Below are 19,561 nucleotides of genomic sequence, written 5' to 3'. Positions count from 1 at the left end.
GAGTGGCACCGATCAATCCGCTGTACCTGCCATTTTGGAAGAGTCTGAAGACTATTCTAGAGATATCCAAGATGTGAAAAACTAGTCCCAGCTCTGTTTTAGCTACTAAATAGCTGGTTTAGCTCAGTGGGCTAGACAGCTGGTTTGTAATGCAGAACAAGGCCAGCGCGCAGGTTCAATTCCCGAACCAGCTTACCCAAACAGGCGCCGGAATGTGGCGACTAGGGGCTTTTCACATTAACTTCATACTTGTGGCAATATAAGATTATTATTATTATTCCTACCTCGTGACAAGTAAGTGCTTGGGTTGCTGAGTTGTTGACTTGGTCACTCTTCAAGAATGCGATTTCCACAGAGCCAAAAATAATTAGACAAGTTCCTGCACTGTGTGACAGATGACCACCCAATAAGCAGTCTTTTTATTAAATTATGAAAGGAATTCAAGATAGATTACAATACTTTAATTGCATAAATATGTAGAAATTATGAATAGATGTTTCTGACTGCTTTCTGCAGCAATCTAAGATACAACATCTGTTCATTTATTTTACTTGCCATTGGTACAGCAGATAATTATCAGAAAAAATAGATTCCTTCCTGTTAAAAATAAACTATTTTCCCCTTCAAAAGGAGTTGGCGCATTATTCTCTTCATTTCTTACGGACAATTGTTGTCCTTGATCTGGAATGAGTGTCAGCTCTGCTCTCTGTGCTTCAGATGAATCCATCTACGGGGCCTCATACAATACCTCATTGATTTTCTCATCAGTTTCAGTCACTGGGACCTGGTCACAGATCTGCTCCTTGAAGGCCAGGGCAATGGCGTAGGGTTTGCCCTTTGAGTGCTGCATGCAACGCTCCAGGTAAGTATCATAGTAACCCTTCCCTCTGCCGAGTCTGTTACCATGTTTGTCAAATCCCAAGCCAGGCATCAGGATGAGATCAAGACCCCCTGTTTGAAAGAGAAACAATATTAGGTTCATCATTGTATACTAAAATAAACTGCAAATCGTGAATAAACAAAAACTTTGCAGCAACATATTATAACCAAACATATTCTAGCTTTCTCCTTCATGTGCTTTAGGCAGTTGTCAACTCATTGTTTGCATTATTTTTGCATAACTTATTCTTAAGATAAAATAATAAAGTTATTACAGAGCTTTAAGACAGCAAGATAGATTTTGCTTCGATCCCCATGGGAGAGCCATAAACTAAACTTACCAAATGATTCCCAAATGAAGAAATTGAGAACAAGATTCCACTTTGCATAGATTTTACATGAACCCAAAGCAGAATCAACACAAATTGAACACAAATGAACAGACAAATGATATTTGAAATAAAAATGTCAATTTCACTTAAAATAGTCCGTACAACAAAGATACATCTAACACGACCACGAGCATCCCCCTTCAGTGTGTACAGCATAATGTAGCTACACTGTTCCACAATATGCTATTCTTTATTCACATTGGGTAGGTAAGGAGTCCTATCCAACAACACCTTGCACCTCGGAATTCCACAGGCAAATTATCATCAACCAAACAATAGCAGCAATTTGGCCTGGCCAAAATGTCGGGCAAAGCTCCCATCTGCAACAACCATAGGTTCACACCAGCGCTGACTGATGCAACCTTTAAAAAGTGGGGACACGACTGAGGGACACAGACAGTTAGGGACCTATATACGGACGGCAGGATCGCAACACTGGACAAACTGATGGAGAAATTCCAGCTAGCCAGGGGGAACGAGCTAAGGTACCTGCAACTCAAAAACTTCCTACGAAAGAAGGCAAGAACATACCCACAACTGCCACGACAGACATTACTAGAAGAGTTACTGGACGTAAGCATCCTAAATAAAGGGAACTGTAGCGACATGTATGAACGACTGATAGAAAGGGCCCACACCATACTGGACACAACAAGAAAGAAATGGAAGACCTGGGGATTGAAATTGGGTGGGGACTCTGGAGCGAAGCACTGCATAGGGTCAACTCCACCTCAACGTGCGCAAGGCTCAGCCTGACGCAACTAAAAGTGATACATCGAGCCCACTTAACAAGAACTTGAATGAATAGGTTCTTCCCAGAGGTGGAGGATAGATGTGAACGGTGCCAAAGAGGCCCGACTAACCACGGCCGCATGTTCTGGGCTTGCCCCAGACTTGCGAAATACTGGACAGCCTTCTTCGAGGCAACGTCCAAAGTGGTGGGGATGAGGGTGGAGCCATGCCCGAAAGTGGCGGTCTTCGGGGTATCAGACCAGCCATATCTATTCCTGCAGAGGCGGGAAGACGCCCTTGCCTTTGCCTCCCTGATCTCCCGCCGTAGAATCCTGTTTGGCTGGCGGTCAGCAGCACCAAAGCTGCAGACCGGCTTTCCGATCTTTCAGAATCTCTCCAAATGGAGAAAATCAAATTCGCCATCCGAGGGTCAGACGATGGCTTCCACAGAACGTGGGAGCCATTCACGCAATTGTTCCGGGACCTGTTTGTCGGCAACGACAACAAAGAATGGCCAGGTAGCCAAGAATCAGGGGAAATTAGCCGAGGCTGGGGGGGGGGGGAATAGCAGCTAAACCTAAGAGAAAAGAAAGGCGAACCGCAGGAGAAGGGGAGGAGGGAGGGGAGAAGTGGGAAGAGGGAGGAGACAGGGAACAATAGAGGAGGAGGGAGTCAAGGGAATGATAGCCAGAAGGAGAGGACAGGAAACAACCACAAACTTGGCAAACACAAGCACAGAGAGCAAGGAAAACACGGGCGAAAGATGGGACGAATGGCCGAAGCGGCGGTGAACGCACGGCGACAACGGCAGCGAAAACCGTCCGGGAGAAGCAAGTATCAACACCAACACTAGATCCATTCTCGTATTGCCCTCTCTGTATTGGACATAACCAATGTAATTATTTCTCCGGCACCCAAATGTATTTGTACCTCCCCAGTATCCTCCCCCCACCACCCCCCACAAACAGGTGCCTACTTATGTGTTAAAAATAACATTGCTAACTGTACAGAGTTGTTGTTGAGCTAGTGCACAATATCTGACCAGTTTTTTTTTTCTTTAGTTTTCTTCTCTTCTATATATATATATATTTTATTCTGTGTACATAACGGTAAATATACTTTGTTCAAAAACCCAATTAAAAACATTTATAAAAATAAATAAATGCATATTTTATAATTTATAAGGTACAAGTTGAGCTTCCATGGCACTGATCGGTACAAAACCAGCAGTACTGATTTGGGAAGTCATTGTAGCATTGGAAAGAAAGGATGTCCTCAAAGCGGTCAGAGTTCATTTGATTAGAATTGAGAAGCAAAAGGGGAATGATGATGCTACTGGGGGTATTCCATGGACTTCTGAACAGTGGAAGAGAGAGGAGCAAATTTGCAGGAAATCAGATTTCATAGAATTTACAGTGCAGAAGGAGGCCATTCGGCCCATGAGTCTGCACTGGCCCTTGGAAAGTGCACAATACTTAAGCTCACGCCTCCATCCTATCCCCGTAACCCCACCTAACCTGCATATCTGGGCTGTGGGAGGAAACCTGAGCACCCAGAGGAAACCCACGCACACACGGGGAGAACGTGCAGACTCCACACAGACAGTAACCCAAGCCGGGAATCGAACCTGGGACCCTGGAGCTGTGAAGTAACTGTGCTAACCACTGTGCTACCATGCTGCCCACCCACTGTGCTATCGTGCTGCCCACGGGGGAATTGAGATGGCAGCGGGCTTTCCAATCTTCTATTGATACATGGAAGTAACCAGAGGATTTGACAGTGGCAACTTTGACACACTAATTCCAGAAAAGGTGGAGGAAACCCCTGGTAAGTACAGGCCAGACAGTTTAACACCAATGGTGGGTAAGATTTTAGAAACAATAATCGGGGGGAAAAATCGACTGGCACTTGGTGAGGTTTGAGTTAATTAAGGAGATTTTGAGTTAATTAAGGAGAGACAGCACTAATTTGTTAAATACAGATCGTGGCTGAGTAATCAAATTGAATGTTTTGATGAATGGAGAAGGTTGATAAAGGGAGAGCAACGGATGTTGTTTCCAAGGATTTTGAAAAATTGTTTGACAAAGTACCACATAAAAGCTTGATTAACAAAATCAAGGCTCATGGAACAGAAAGGTCAGTGTCAACTTGGATCAAAAATTGGACGAAAGCCGGAAAATAGTGAGTTGTGATAAATTAATGTTTTCAGATTGGATGATGGAGACAATGGGTTCTCTAAGGTTTAGCAAGGGCACTGTTTCTTGGGATGTATAAGTGATTTGGATACTGTAATACAAATACATTTTCAAAATTTGCTGATGGTACCAAACTTGGAAGTGTGGGAAACTGTGATGAAAATTATAATCATCTGCAACAGGACATCAATTAGCAAGCAGAATTGGTAGACGCAACTTAAATACAGAGAAGTATGAGGTTCTGCATTTTGGCAAAATAGGTTGGGCGAAGAAATAGAGATTATATGGCACAGTTCAAAAGAATGTTCAGGTCAGAGGGACCTGGGGTTCATGTGCATAGATCTTTAAATGTGACAGGTCATATTGAAAGAGTAGTTATCAAAGTATATGGCACCTTGAGCTTCGTAAACAGAGGTACGGGACAAAAATCGGAAGGTTATACTGAGCCTTTCTAAAGCTCTAGTTAGGCCCCAACTGGAGTGTTGCATCGAGTTCTGATCGCCACACGAGGAAAAGTATGAGGGTCCTTGAGAGGTTCCAGAGGTGATTTACCAGAATGGTTCCAGGGATGAGGGATTTCATCTGCAAAGTTAGGGTTGGAGAAGCCAGGATTGTTCTCATTGGAACAAAGGAAACTGAGGGGAGATTAAATCGAAATGTACACCTTTATGGCAGGTTTAGATGAGGCAAAGAAAAACTTTTCCCATCACATGTGGGTACAAGGATCAGGGGACACAGATCTATGGTTTTGGGCAAGAGATGCAGAGGCAATGTGAAGAACAATTCCTTTATGCCATGAGTGGTAACAATCTGGAACCCGCTGTCCGTGAGGGTAGTAGAAGCAGACAATCAATTATATCTAAAGGAAATTGGATGGGAACTTCTGGAAAGTAAACTTGCAGGGGTACTGAGATATATGGGTTACAATTCAGATAAATCTGCTCTCGCATTTTTACTGTTACAATTTTGCTGTTACATTGAGGTGAATCCTCACAAATTGGCAGCAGAGAATACCTATTAGTATACAAGTTGCATGCATTTTAGTTTTGTGCCTCATACACATATGGAAAGCAAAGTACTGTGCTGGCCACATGTGCATGGGTTATTGCATGATCTATAATTCTGCTGCTAAGGAGATGTTATTGCCTCTTTAAGATTATGGGACTAAATATTGAACTAAAAGAGCCTTAGGCCAATCAGTTTCATCTACCGTACAAAAATGTGCAAATTTGTTCAGTGATATCTCTCGGATTAGAAAGTTAATGTTTAAAGTCATTTCCAATCTATACCATCGTCAAAATGTCAATTTCAAATTTGCCAGTTATAGCGTCTCAAGTTCACCGTTCATTTTATTTCCTGGGAGTTACCAGATACTGAACTGGACTAGCCATATAAATACTGTGGCTACAAGAGCAGGTCAGATACTAGAAATCCTGCAGTGTGTAACGTCTAACCCCCAAACCTGTCCAGTATCCACCAGACAAGTCATAAAAACTTAAGAACTAGGAGCAGGAGTAGGCCATCTGGCCCCTCGAGTCTGCTCCGCCATTCAATGAGATCATGGCTGATCTTTTGTGGACTCAGCTCCACTTTCCGGCCCGAACACCATAACCCTTAATCCCTTTATTCTTCAAAAAACTATCTTTATCTTAAAAACATTTAATGAAGGAACCTCTACTGCTTCACTGGGCAAGGAATTCCATAGATCCTCCTAAACTCAGTCCTAAATCTACTTCCCCTTATTTTGAGGCTATGCCCCCTAGTTCTGCTTTCACCCGCCAGTGGAAACAACCTGCCCGCATCTATCCTATCTATTCCCTTCATAATTTTATATGTTTCTATAAGATCCCCCCTCAACCTTCTAAATTCCAACGAGTACAGTCCCAGTCTACTCAACCTCTCCTCGTAATCCAACCCCTTCAGCTCTGGGATTAACCTAGTGAATCTCCTCTCACACCCTCCAGTGCCAGTACGTCCTTTCTCAGGTAAGGAGACCAAAACTGAACACAATACTCCAGGTGTGGCCTCACTAACACCTTATACAATTGCAGCATAACCTCCCTAGTCTTAAACTCCACCCCTCTAGCAATGAAGGACAAGATTCCATTTGTCTTCTTAATTACCTGTTGCACCTGTAAACCAACTTTTTGCAACTCATGCACGAGCACACCCAGGTCTCTCTGCACAGCAGCATGTTTTAATATTTTATCATTTAAATAATAATCCCGTTTGCTGTTATTCCTACCAAAATGGATAACGTCACATTTGTCAAATTGTATTCTATCTGCCAGACCCTAGCCCAGGGGTGGGCAAACTTTTCCATGCAAGGGCCACATTCAGAAATTCACAATTTTAAAGGGCCGCATAGTATATTAAGTAAAATAATTACTTCACCCGGTTATGATTCTGTGCGCCTCATATAGAACATAGAACAGTACAGCACAGAACAGGCCCTTCGGCCCTCGATGTTGTGCCGAGCAATGATCACCCTACTCAAGTCAACTTATCCACCCTATACCAGTAAGTAACCCAACAGCCCCCCCCCCCCCCCCCCCCCCCCCATTAACCTTAAAAGAAAGAAAAAAAAATTTTTTTAATTTTTTTTAATGACTTGGTGGGCCGCATAAAGACCTTTGGCGGGCCGCATGCAGCCCGCGGGCCGTAGTTTGCCCACCCCTGCCCTCGCCCATTCATTTAACCTATCCAAATCCCTCTGCAGACTTCCAGTATCTTCTACACTTTTCACTTTACCACTCATCTTAGTGTCGTCTGCAAACTTGGACACATTGCTCTTGGTCCCCAACTCCAAATCATCTATGTAAATTGTGAACAATTGTGGGCCCAACACTGATCCCTGAGAGACACCACTAGCTACTGATTGCCAACCAGAAACACCCATTAATCCCCACTCTATGCTTTCTATTAATTAACCAATCTTCTATCCATGCTACTACTTTACCCTTAATGCCATGCATCTTTATCTTATGCAGCAATCTTTTGTGTGGCACCTTGTCAAAGGCTTTCTGGAAATCCAGATATACCACATCCATTGGCTCCCCATTATCTACCGCACTGGTAATGTCCTCACAAAATTCCACTAAATTAGTTAGGCTCGACCTGCCCTTTATGAACCCATGCTGTGTCTGCCCAATGGGACAATTTCTATCCAGATGCCTCGCTATTTCTTCCTTGATGATAGATTCCAGCATCTTCCCTACTACCGAAGTTAAGCTCACTGCCCTATAATTTCCTGCTCTCTGCCTACCTCCTTTTTTTAAACAGTGGTGTCACGGTTGCTAATTTCCAATCCACCGGGACCACCCCAGAGTCTAGTGAATTTTGGTAAATCATCACTAGTCCATCTGCAATTTCCCTAGCCATCTCTTTTAGCACTCTGGGATGCATTCCATCAGGGCCAGGAGACTTGTCTACCTTTAGCCCCATTAACTTGCCCATCACTACCTCCTTAGTGATAACAATCCTCTCAAGGTCCTCACCTGTCATAGCCTCATTTCTATCAGTCACTGGCATGTTATTTGTGTCTTCCACTGTGAAGACCGACCCAAAAAACCTGTTCAGCTCCTCAGCCATTTCCTCATCCCCCATTATTAAAACTCCCTTCTCATCCTCTAAAGGACCAATATTTACCTTAGCCACTCTTTTTTGTTTTATATATTTGTAGAACTTTTATTATCTGTTTTTATATTCTGAGCAAGTTTACTCTCATAATCTACTTTTTAGTTTAACTCCTAACTCCCTGAATTCAGCTTGTAGCACTCGTCCCGTTTTTTACCTATATCATTGGTGCCTATGTGCACCACGATTTTTTACAGAGCTCAGCAAAGGTTTATACCAACAAAAAGGAAGGACGGTAGAAAGAGGGAAAATCGACCGTGGATATCTAAGGAAATATGGGAGTGTATCAAATTGAAGGAAAAAGCATACAAAGTGGCAAAGATTAGTGGGAGACTAGAGGACTGGGAAATCTTTAGGGGGGGGGGGGGAAGAAAGCTACGAAAAAGCTGTAAAGAAGAGTAAGATAGATTATGAAAGTAAACTTGCTCAGAATATAAAAACAGATAGTAAAATTTCTACAAATATGTAGTACTGCGATGCCATATTATTACTTGTATCACTAAATGGCAAAGCTTTTTTTTTTTAATTTAGATTACCCAATTATTTTTTCCAAGGGGCAATTTAGCGTGGCCAATCCACCTACTCTGCACATTTTTGGGTTGTGGGGGCGAAACCCACGCAGACACAGGGAGAATGTGCAAACTCCACACGGATGGTGACCCAGAGCCGGGATCGAACCTGGGACCTCTGCGCCGTGAGGCGGTTGTGCTCACCACTAGGCCACCGTGCTGCCCTAAATGGCAAAGCTTTGAGTGATTTCGGAAACAGAGAAGTTGTGTGAAGCAGAAATTCTCTGTACCCTAGACTGAGGAGCTAGAAGCTGCAAAACTAAGGTGCTGTAACATCCTGTTAGTTTGGAGAGTGTAACTAGAGCATGACATGTTTGCATAGGCAGTTTTCATTATACAAGTGAACATAGGAATATATCATTGAAAAAGATCACAAGAAAGTGTGAGAAAACTTAACACAAGTCCAATTTTGTACAGAGAAACAGTATTATATTTAGAGTTGAGAGATTTGCCGTTTCTTGCTCCTGCAGCCCCTGTATACACACAATGTATATTCTAAATAAAAAGGAATGATTGTCCTTTACTGTATAGCCATGTGCATCTCAGACTCTGCCCCTGTATGTACTGTACAAATGTACTTCAAATCTGTGCAGGTTCAATGGAGCAGTTTTATCTGACGAAATAATCTTCTCCATCACCAAATCCACTTATTTACACATCAGCAAATGTTCATCTGCTTCTGCAACCCTCATTCATACTTCTGCTACTGTAGACTTGATTGTTACAATAATTTCACAGCTGGCCTCCATCTTTGTAAATCTGAGTTCATGCCAAATTCTGCTGCCTATATCATCATTTGCACAAGTCCTCTTTACCTGTCACCTACGTGCTCATTTACACACACCCAGCAATGCCTTGATTTTAAATGATGTGGAGATGCCGGCGTTGGACTGGGGTGAGCACAGTAAGAAGTCTTACAACACCAGGTTAAAGTTGATTTTAAATCTCATGCCTGGTTACAAATACTTCCATGGTCTCACCACCCCGTGCTATATATAAATGCAAATTGTTCTTGTTGTTTCCCTAAGCTTATGCAGAACGCAGCTGACAATATATCTAATCCACTTGCCTGACAAACAGTTTTACTCCATATTTGGCCCTGAGTGTTTGATGGGACAGTACTGAAGGAGCTCTACTCTGTATCTAACTGTGTTCTATCTGACCTGAGGTGTTTGATGGGCAGCTTTACTTTGTATCTGTCCCTAACCCAGGAGTGTATGATTTTTTTTATATATATATAAATTTAGAGTACCCAATTCATTTTTTCCAATTAAGGGGCAATTTAGCATGTTCAATCCACCTACCTTGCACATCTTTGGGTTGTGGGGGCGAAACCCACGCGAACACGGGAGAATCTGCAAACTCCAAACGGACAGTGAACCAGAGCCGGGATCGAACCTGGGACCTCAGCGCCGTGAGACTGCAGTGCTAACCACTGCACCACCGTGCTGCCCTCCCGGAGTGTATTATGCCGACTTGGGCGGCTAAATCCCCCTGTTCTGTCATTCCCACTCACCTTGGGCACAGAATATTTATAAAAATCCATCATAATGCTGATACAGTCAGCCTGAAATACCCGATAATACGTTTGTCTATTTTTGATCATTTACTGGTTTCTGATACCAGTTGATAGCACTGAGTCTAGGTGTGACTTAAAACCCGCTTAAAACTATCGAGCAGAGCCTGTGGCTTGCTGCTGCTGTTGACTGTGAGAAGGCAAATTAAAGTTTTCCACCCACAGCCCCAAGCCACCCATGGTGCACATTCACACAATCTGAAAGCACACCCTGGGTGTGAAAACCAAAATATTGTGGTCAACTGCTGAAAGTGAAGGCAAAAAAAGTATGCAATTAGGCTTGGCACTAGATATGAATATATTTGGGAGAAAGTTAATGCTCCCCAAATGCAGCATTGAGGCACGCAGAGCACATTCCTGGCCTATTCTAAGAACAAATGCTAGGGGTTACAGTTTCTGCACTTGGCTACTGGAAACTAAAAGCTTGCATTTATAAAACAACTTCAAGTTATCCCAAAGCCCTTTATAGCCATAGTACTTCTGAAGTATCGCCCCAATTCAGTGAGGCAACCCTCGGCACTCTCCAGCGTGCAGTTCATGACTGACGTGGCCAGCTCATGGCAAACACTGGCAAGAGAAGGAAGCTCAGCCAGACCTGTGCTGAGGCCAAACGGGTCAACATAGTTGGCACAGTGAGAAGGACTTGGTCCTCGTGCCACCAAAGGGACAATGACCTCATGAGGTCAGCTAGGGTGATTATGGCTTCAATCTTTGTCCAGTGTGATACAAGTCTTGCGAACGAAGACAGAAGGTAGTTGAGGTTAGCTGATCATCAAAAGTAGCATGATTCCACAAGGACACAACTGTCCGATACCGGGCCACTGTACATATCAAACAATAGTCAAGTCAACTTCCGGTAGCAGCCATGACTAGCTAGGTTGCACACACGGCAGCACCCGCCAGGACCGGGATTTCGGGCTGTTTAACGGAGTGGCGGCAGCACTTGAAGGGCAGGTACCAGCGTGGGAACGGACACTGGAGAGGTTCCCCCTGGTGCTGTATGGAGGGAACCAGGAGCGGGGCCGTAAAACGTGCAATTGCGGGGAGGAAGACAGAACGGGTCCGGGAGGACAAAATGGCGGCCGGCGCGGATCGGGAGGCATGGGCCCAGTGGGCCAGAGAGCAGCAGGACTTCTTGAGGAGCTCTTTTGCTGAGCTAAAATCGGAGATGCTGGTCCCTATGAAGGCTTCCATGAAAAAGATGGTGGAGGTCCAGAAGGCACAGGAGAAGGCGATCAAGGAGGTGGAGAGGAAGGTGTCTGAGAATAAGGACGAGATCCTGGGCCTGGCAGTCAGGGTGGAGGCGCACAAGGCCTTACACAAGAGATGGCAGGAGAGGCTGGATGACCTTGAATATAGGTCTCGGAGTCACAATCTGCGGATCCTGGGCCTCCCTGAAGGTGTGGAAGGGGCGGGCGCGAGCACGTATGTGACCACGATGCTAGGGACGCTGATGGGGCGGCCCTTGGAGCTGGATGGGGTGCATCGGGTCCTCGCCAGGAAGCTGGGGGCGAACGACCCACCAAGGGCGATGGTGATAAGGTTCTACCACTTTACAGACAGGGAACGGGTCCTGCGGTGGGCAAAGAAGGAGCGGAGCAGCAAATGAGAGAACAGCGTGATTCGCATTTACCAGGACTTGGGAGCTGAGCTGGCGAGGAGGCGTGCGGGTTTCAACCGGGCCAAGGCGGTACTCCACAGCAAAGGGGTGAAGTTTGGGCTCCTGCACCCGGCGAGACTTTGGGTAACGTACACCACTATTGTGATACGCTGGATGAGGCGTGGACATTCATTAGACATGAAAAGCTGGACTTGAACTAAGGGTGCACGTGTGTGAAACACGTTGGCGGGGATGTGTAATCGGGGGTTGGCCTGGTGTCAGACTATTTGTAGAATTTAAGTTTGTTTTCTTCTCTGTTATTGTTTTTTGTTTCAGCGGGCGGGGTGAGGCCCGGGCTGTGTTGTCCGTCGCTCGGGAAGGACCCGGATGGCACTTGCCCTCTTACCCTGCGGTTGAGGGGGGGAGTGGGGGGGGCCGGGGGGTGGTCAACCCCCCGTCCAGGCTGATCACGTGGAATCCAGGCTGATCACGTGGAATGTGAGGGGCCTGAACGGGCTGGTCAAGAGGTCCCGCGTGTTCTCGCATCTAAAGGCGGACGTGGCTATGTTGCAGGAGGCGCACTTAAAACTCGCTGACCAGACGAGGTTAAGGAGAGGATGGGTGGGCCAGGTGTTCCACTCGGGGCTAGACTCAAGGACCAGAGGGGTGTCAATTTTGGTGAGTAAACGGGTGGCGTTTGAAGCAGGAAGCATCGTGGCGGACAAGGGGAGTAGGTACATAATGGTGAGTGGCAGGTTACAGGGGGCCCGGGTGGTGTTGGTGAACGTGCATGCCCCGAACTGGGATGATGCGGAGTTCATGAGACGCATGCTGGGTAAGATCCCGGACCTGGAGTTAAGTAACTTGATTATGGGGGAGGACTTTAATACTGTTTTGGACCAGTCTAAGTCCAGGTCGGAAAAGAGGCCGGCAATGGCCAGGGCCCTGTGGGAGTGTATGGATCAGATGGGGGGAGTGGACCCGTGGAGATTTGGGCGGCCTAGGGCAACGGAGTTCTCCTTTTTCTCCCACGTCTACTCGAGGATTGACTTCTTTGTGCTGAGCAGGGCGTTAATCCCGAGGGTGGTGGGGTCTGAGTATTCGGCCATTGCGGTCTCGGACCATGCCCCGCATTGGGTGGACCTGCGACTGGGGGCGGAGTGGGGGCAGCGTCCTCTCTGGAGACTGGATGTGGGGCTGCAGGCGGATGAAGAGGTGGGTGGGTGGATAAGGAGGAGCATTCAGAATTATGTGATAACGAATGACACGGGGGAGGTAACAGCGCCAGCGGTTTGGGAGGCTATGAAGGCGGTCATCAGGGGGGAGTTAATCTCTATTAGGTCCCACAGAGAGAAGAGGGAGAGGGCGGAGAGGTTGGTGGGAGAGATACTTAGGGTGGACAGGAGGTACGCAGAGGCCCCTGAGGGGGGGGGTGGGGGAGGCTAAAGGAGCGCCGGAAATTACAGACAGAGTCCGATTTGTTGACCATAGTGAAGGCAGAGGCACAGTTGAGGAAAGTGAAAGGAGCAGTCTACGAGTATGGGGAGAAGGCAAGTAGGATGCTAGAGCACGAACTGCGCAGGAGGGAAGCGGCCAAGGAGATCGGAGGAGTGAGGGATAAGGAAGGTAACACGGTGTTGAGCCCAGATATGATCAAAGAAGTCTTCAAGGAGTTCTACGGGAAGCTATATGAGTCAGAACCCCCGAGGGGAGGGGAAGGGATGAAGCAATTTATGGATCGGCTGAGGTTCCCATGGGTGGTGAGGAGTGGGTGGAGGGACTGGGGGCCCCGATTGAGTTGGAAGAGGTAGTTAAGGGGCTGCCAAGTATGCAGTCAGGCAAGGCCCCGGGTCCGGATGACTTCCCTGTAGAATTTTATAAGAAGTTCTCAGAGCTACTGAGCCCACTCCTGCTCAGAACCTTTAACGAGGCGAAGGAGAGAGGAGCCCTCCCCACGACGATGTCGCAGGCACTGATCTCACTCATTTTGAAGAAGGAGTAGGATCCGCTCCAATGTGGATCCTACAGGCAGATATCGCTCCTGAAAGTAGATGCCAAATTGCTGGCAAAAACTCTGGCCACCAGAAGAGAGGACTGTGTCCCGGGAGTGATTGAGGAGGACCAGCCGGGTTTCATTAAGGGCAGGCAACTGAACACGAATGTGAGGAGGCTCCTGAATATTATTATGATGCCCTCGGAGGGGTGGGGGGGGGGGGGGGGGGGGGGGGGGGGGGGGGGGGGGCATAAAAGTAGTGGCTGCAATGGATGCGGAGAAGGCCTTTGACAGGGTGGAGTGGGAGTACTTGTGGGAGGTGTTAGGTAGGTTTGGATTTGGGGAGGGATTCATAGGTTGGGTCAAGCTACTGTATCAGGCCACCGTAGCGAGCGTGTCCACGAACCGGCTGAGGTTGGAGTATTTCAGGTTGCACCGAGGGACGAGGCAGGAGTGGCCATAGCGCTTAGGACTTCAAGGAACAGGAGGGGGCTGGTCCGGGGGGGGAGGAACACCAGGTTTCCCTCTACGCGGACGACCTGCTGTTGTATATTACGGACCCGCTAGAGGGGTAGGGAGATCATGCGGATACTGGGGGACTTTGGGAGCTTCTCAGGGTACAAGCTGAACGTGGGGAAAAGTGAGCTGTTTGCAATCCACGCTAGGGGCCAGGGGAAGAGATTGGAGGATAGTGGAGAGGAGCTTTCGATTTTTAGGTATACAGGTGGCTAGGAGCTGGGATGCCCTACACAGGCTCAACTTGTCTCGGCTGGTAGAGCAGATGGAGGGAGACTTCTAAAGGTGGGACACGCCCCCGCTTTCCCTGGCGGGAAGAGTGCAGACCGTGAAGCTGACGATTCTTCCCAGATTCTTGTTCGTTTTTCAGTGCTTCCCCATTTTCATCCCCAAATCCTTTTTCAAGCGGGTAAACAGGATTATCACGGGATTCGTCTGGGCCAATAAAACCCTGCGAGTCAAGAGGGTAGTCTTGGAGCGTAGCCGGGGGGGGGGGGGGGGGGGGGGGGGGGGGGGGGGGGGGGGGGGGGGGGGGGGGGGTTTGGCACTGCCGAACCTCTGCAGCTACTATTGGGTGGCAAATGTGGCCATGATTAGGAAGTGGGTAATGGAGGTGGTGTCGGCATGGGGGTGGCTAGAGGCGGCGTCATGCAAAGGCACCGGCCTAGGGTCACTAGTAACGGCACCGCTGCCGTTTTCGCCGGCACGGTACACCACAAGCCCGGTGGTGTCGGTGGCACTGAGGGTCTGGGGTCAGTGGAGGAGGCACAGGAAGGAGGAGGGGGCCTCAGTTTGGATCCCGATACGGAACAACCACAGATTTGCTCCGGGCAGGTTAGATGGGGGGTTCCAAGGCTGGTATAGGGCAGGCATTAGAAGGATGGGGGACCTGTTTATAGATGGGACTTTCCCCAGCTTCCAGGCACTGGAGAAGTTCGGCCTCCCCCCGGGAAATGCTTTCAGATATCTGCAGGTTCGGGACTTTCTCAAGAAACAGGTGGGGACAATTCCGCTGTTACACCCGCGAAGAATACAGGACAGGGTGGTGGCTGGCATCTGGGTAGGAGAGGGGAAGGTGTCGGACATATATCAGGAGCTGCAGGAGGCGGAGGAAGCCTCAGTGGAGGAGCTGAAGGGCAAGTGGGAGGAGGAGCTGGGCGAGGAGCTGGATGAGGGCCTGTGGCCTGATGCCCTGGACAGGGTGAATTCGTCCGCATCATGCACCAGGCTGTTTGATTCAATTTAAGGTGGTGCACCGGGCTCAGATAACGACGGCAAGAATGAGCACGTTTTCTGGGGGTAGGGACAGATGCCCGTGATGTGCATGGAGTCCAACGAACCATGTCCATATGTTCTGGGCATGCCCGCCTCTTAAAGAATTCTGGCAGGGCTTTGCGAGGGCTATGTCCAGGATTTTGGACACGCGGGTGAAGTAGAGTCCAACAATATTGATATTTGGGGCGTCGGAGGATCTGGGAGTCCAGGAAGCGAAAAAGGCCGAGGTGTTAGCGATATGGCTGGGTTTCTCAGCCTGGAGCGAATAAAGTTTGCCTTGAGAGGGTCCTTGCTGGGGTTCTCCCAGCGGTGGCATCCTTTCCTTGACTTTCTCAGGGAGCAGTTAAGTGTCAGCAGTAGCAGCAATCAGGGGGGGGGGGGGGGGGGGGGGGGGGGGGGAGGCTCAGGTGGGGGGGGGGGGCTTGTTGATATAACGTGTATTTTCGTTTTGCATAATGATCGCAGCCACCTCGTTTTGTTAAATAGTTTGCTTTTATTGTTTTTCTTTTTGTTATGTAAAAATCCTGGTTGGAAAAAGCTTTAATAAAAATATTTTTTTTTAAAAGCAATAGTCAAGTTATATGGCAGCTGGTTTGCAGGATCACCTTATGACATGGGAGCATAGGCTTCATAGACTGATCTGATAACAGGCTGGATAACTACCATAGGAGTTCGAAATGTCTGAGGAAATCTCTGAGTTAAGAGCAGCAAGCGAACCCACAACGCCCACAAGAGAGCCCCCACAGGTAGGGGTCCACTCAATCTGGAAGTCCTGATTCCTTATGAGGAGCAAGTGCTGACCCAGCTGCAAGCTGACTCATCCAGGAGTATAGGCAGTGACAGAATTAGAGGAAGGCCTGGTTCTGGTGAGACAGCCAAAGTATCTGACTGGTTGATAAGAGATGGCTAGTGGTGGTTTAATGAAGGCTAGGAATTATGCAATGTGTTTGGTGAATAGAGTTCACACATTGGCACCTTGACAAGTTTCATGATCTCAAGATTCAGATCATTGTTCAAAGGTTCCTTGTGCCTGTGGAGTTCAATCACTTATGCCTGACCATCAAATGGTGCGGCGTGCAATAGTGCTGATGCGTTCGAATCATTAGATACCCAACTACCCCTTTACAGATTTCTTTCTGTTACAGGAGAAGCCTCTTCAGAGCTAGCTGTACCAGAAAGTACATACCTGATAGAATCCACCGTTTTTAGTAAAAAAATCTACCTTTTAGTATATAACTAATTAAAAGGAATAAATGGCCCAAGATTTTAAAATGGCTTCTTGAAATATATTGTTAAAACACCCAGACAATGAGAATATGCTATTTCCCATGAGAATAATCAAGATAAGAACTTCTTAGACAAACCAAGGTCACATTTGGCCAAGTCAAGATTTTGGGCAACATTCCCAGAAACTGTTTTCATAGCAACCGATAAGGTCCATAAGACAGACATATTGCAAATCACATCATGTTAAAATTTGATGGACATAGATATCGAATTGAATTAACTATGAAAGAACTTTTAACCCAATCACAGCCAGAAAGGGGAGAGACATTATTACAGCTATAATCTTTAAAGAATACATGCCGGTTTGAACAAGCCATTCTGGAATCACTGACTTTAATCTCTTAAAGCTACTTTTCTGCTCTGTCACTTTGTGAACCAGCTATTTGTTTTTATTTTCAACTTTCTGTATTGTGTATTCAACAAGAAGAAATATCAAGAGCTCTTTGGCAAAATTCTCCAACCCCACGCAGGGTCGGAGAATCGCCCGGGGGGGCGCCGATAATCCCGCTCCCGCCATGTTCAAAATTCTCCCACCCGCCATAAAACGGCGTTCTTCAAATCCCGTCACCCGCCTCGGAGAACGGCTGGCGCCGGCGGGATGCCATTGTTATTGAGGTTTAATTATTCTCCGGCCCGGATGGGCCGAAGTCCCGCCGCTGGGAGGCCTCTCCCGCCGCCGAGGTTTGAACCACCTCTGTAACGGCGGGATCAGCGGCGCAAGCAGGCCCCCGGGGTCCTGGGGGGGTGGAGGGGCCGATCGAAACCCCGGGGGTGCCCCCACGGTGGCCTGGCCCCACGATCGGGGCCCCCCGCTCAGACTCCGGGCCAGTGCCCTGGCTGCACTATTTTCCTCCGCATCCGCCACGGCCTCCGCCATGGCGGAAGCGGAAGAGAACCCAACATCGCGCATGCGCCGGCAGTGACATCAGCGGCCAGCTGCCGCTGACTTCACTGCCAGCGCATGCGGCGGACCGGCGAAAACCTTTCGGCCAGCCCCGCTGCCGGGGGCGCCGTGTTTTTTGCGCCAGTTTTTTGCGCCGGTCTTTCTGGTGGCAACCGCTCCGGCGCGGGGCTGGCCCCCAAGGTGGGGGGAATTCCCCACCTTTGGGGAGGTGCGACCCCCTGAGTGGTGGCGCCACTCCCTACTCCGGGACCCTCTGTCACGCCGGGTAGGGGAGAATGTCGCCCCTTATTTGTATTGAATTGAACTCAGTACTCTGTATTTGCTTGAACAAAATGAACTTTAAAGAGACTCTGTTTTGCAAGTAAAAATACTGATCAAGAGATATGTAATTCAAACTGAATAAAAGCAATTTACTTCATACACGAAGCTGTTTCATAATCTGACAAGTAGTGTATATTGTGCGGCGATATGTAAGATACACTAACCAAAGTTCAGATTTTAAAATACCCTAACCTGTACTTCAGCTCTAATGTTTTACTCACACATTTCTTACTTCTCTCTCCTCGTTCAATTATACAAGATAAGGGCTCATGGATTTGAAAAGTAACATGGAGGAAGGATAATAAATTAGCATGGATGGAGGATTGATTAACGGACTGGAAGCAGAGAGCAGGGATAAATAGGACATTTTCAAGCTGGTACGCTGTAACTTCTAGAGTGGCACAAGGGTTGGTTCTGGGGCCTCAGCTACTCAGCTAGGGGCTGGTTTAGCTCACTCGGCTAAATCGATGGCTTTTAAAGCAGACCAAGCAGGCCAGCAGCACGGTTCGATTCCCGTACCAGCCCCCCCGGACTGGCGCCGGAATGTGGCGACTAGGGGCTTTTCACAGTAACTTCATTGAAGCCTACTCGTGACAATAAGCGATTTTCATTTCATTACAATCTACATTGATCGGCCATAATCTCCTTGCTCCCCAGTATCAGATTTGGGGGGGGAAGTCCCACTGATGCGCTGGGAAATCCCCACAAAAGGGTTTATCTGACAATTGTCCAGAAGCGCTGACTTCCCCTGGACAATTGTGGTGGGAACCATCTGACAAAGCAATTGAAATTGCTTTTTACATGCCATAAAAAGTGGGCAAGTCCTCCCTCGCTGCATTCCATTTACACCACACTAATGCAGCCGGGGGGAGGGGCGGGGCTTCGCTACTTTCTGTATGTGGACATACAATGCTTCAGTAAATAAGGCATTGTGGATGGAACAGAACACTGTACAATCATTTATAAAAATCCCCACTTCTGACACACGGTGGAAGGATAGTCATGGTGAAATTGAAGGTGGTTGGGCCTGGGACACTACCCTGAGGAATTCCTGCAGTAATGTCCTTGGGCTGAAATGGTTGTATTCCCACAACCATCTTTCTGTGTTCTAGAGTACAAACGATGCAAGAGAGAAAGGTATTAAGGTACTAATATGGGAAATGACAAACAGACCATGGCAGGACTGACAGATGCTACAAATTTAATAAGAGGACAAAACTTCCAGGACCTTGACAGCGGCCAAGCGCCGTTATGTCCACATCGAGAAAGAAGGCTTGGCGGTGATCTACGCCGTCAAGATATTCCATCATATGTGTACGGACGGCATTTCGTATTGATCACCGACCACAAACCTCTGCTGGGCCTTTTTAAAGAGATAAGGCCATTCCGCCCATGGCCTCAGATAGAATCCAATGCTGGTCGCTGCTACTAGCGGCTTATGAATACACATTCGGCCACCGCTCTGGGACCCAGATTTCCCATGCCGATGCATTGAGTCATCTGCTGTTGCCCTCAGCGCCTCCCCACTATGTCAACGGATTATCGGGCGCATTAACTTTTATGGATAATCTTCCTGTCACGGCCTCACGTATCCGCGAATAGGCACAAAAGGATCCTGCCTTGGCGACGTTGCGAAACGTCGCCCTCATTGGAGGCGTTGCAGATCAGTTATCTGGGGAGCTGAAG

The 19,561-nt window shown here is 47.7% G+C and overlaps 1 protein-coding gene across 1 annotated transcript in view; it reads right to left on the bottom strand.

Annotated features, from left to right (window-relative positions):
• Nucleotides 1–364: 364 nt before the first annotated feature.
• The window catches only part of mthfs (5,10-methenyltetrahydrofolate synthetase (5-formyltetrahydrofolate cyclo-ligase)), a 99,157-nt gene continuing 79,960 nt past the window's right edge, over nucleotides 365–19,561 (bottom strand). Inside the window, exon 3 of the mRNA XM_038813387.1 lies at nucleotides 365–951. Coding sequence (XP_038669315.1) covers nucleotides 728–951 — 224 coding nt within the window. The 3' untranslated portion in view covers nucleotides 365–727. The remainder of the gene's footprint in view (nucleotides 952–19,561) is intronic.

The sequence above is a fragment of the Scyliorhinus canicula genome, chromosome 12 (assembly GCF_902713615.1).
Source record: "Scyliorhinus canicula chromosome 12, sScyCan1.1, whole genome shotgun sequence".
NCBI lineage: Eukaryota > Metazoa > Chordata > Chondrichthyes > Carcharhiniformes > Scyliorhinidae > Scyliorhinus > Scyliorhinus canicula.
The sequence above is the reverse complement of the archived record's forward strand: the minus strand, read 5'-3'. Positions and strand labels throughout refer to the sequence as shown.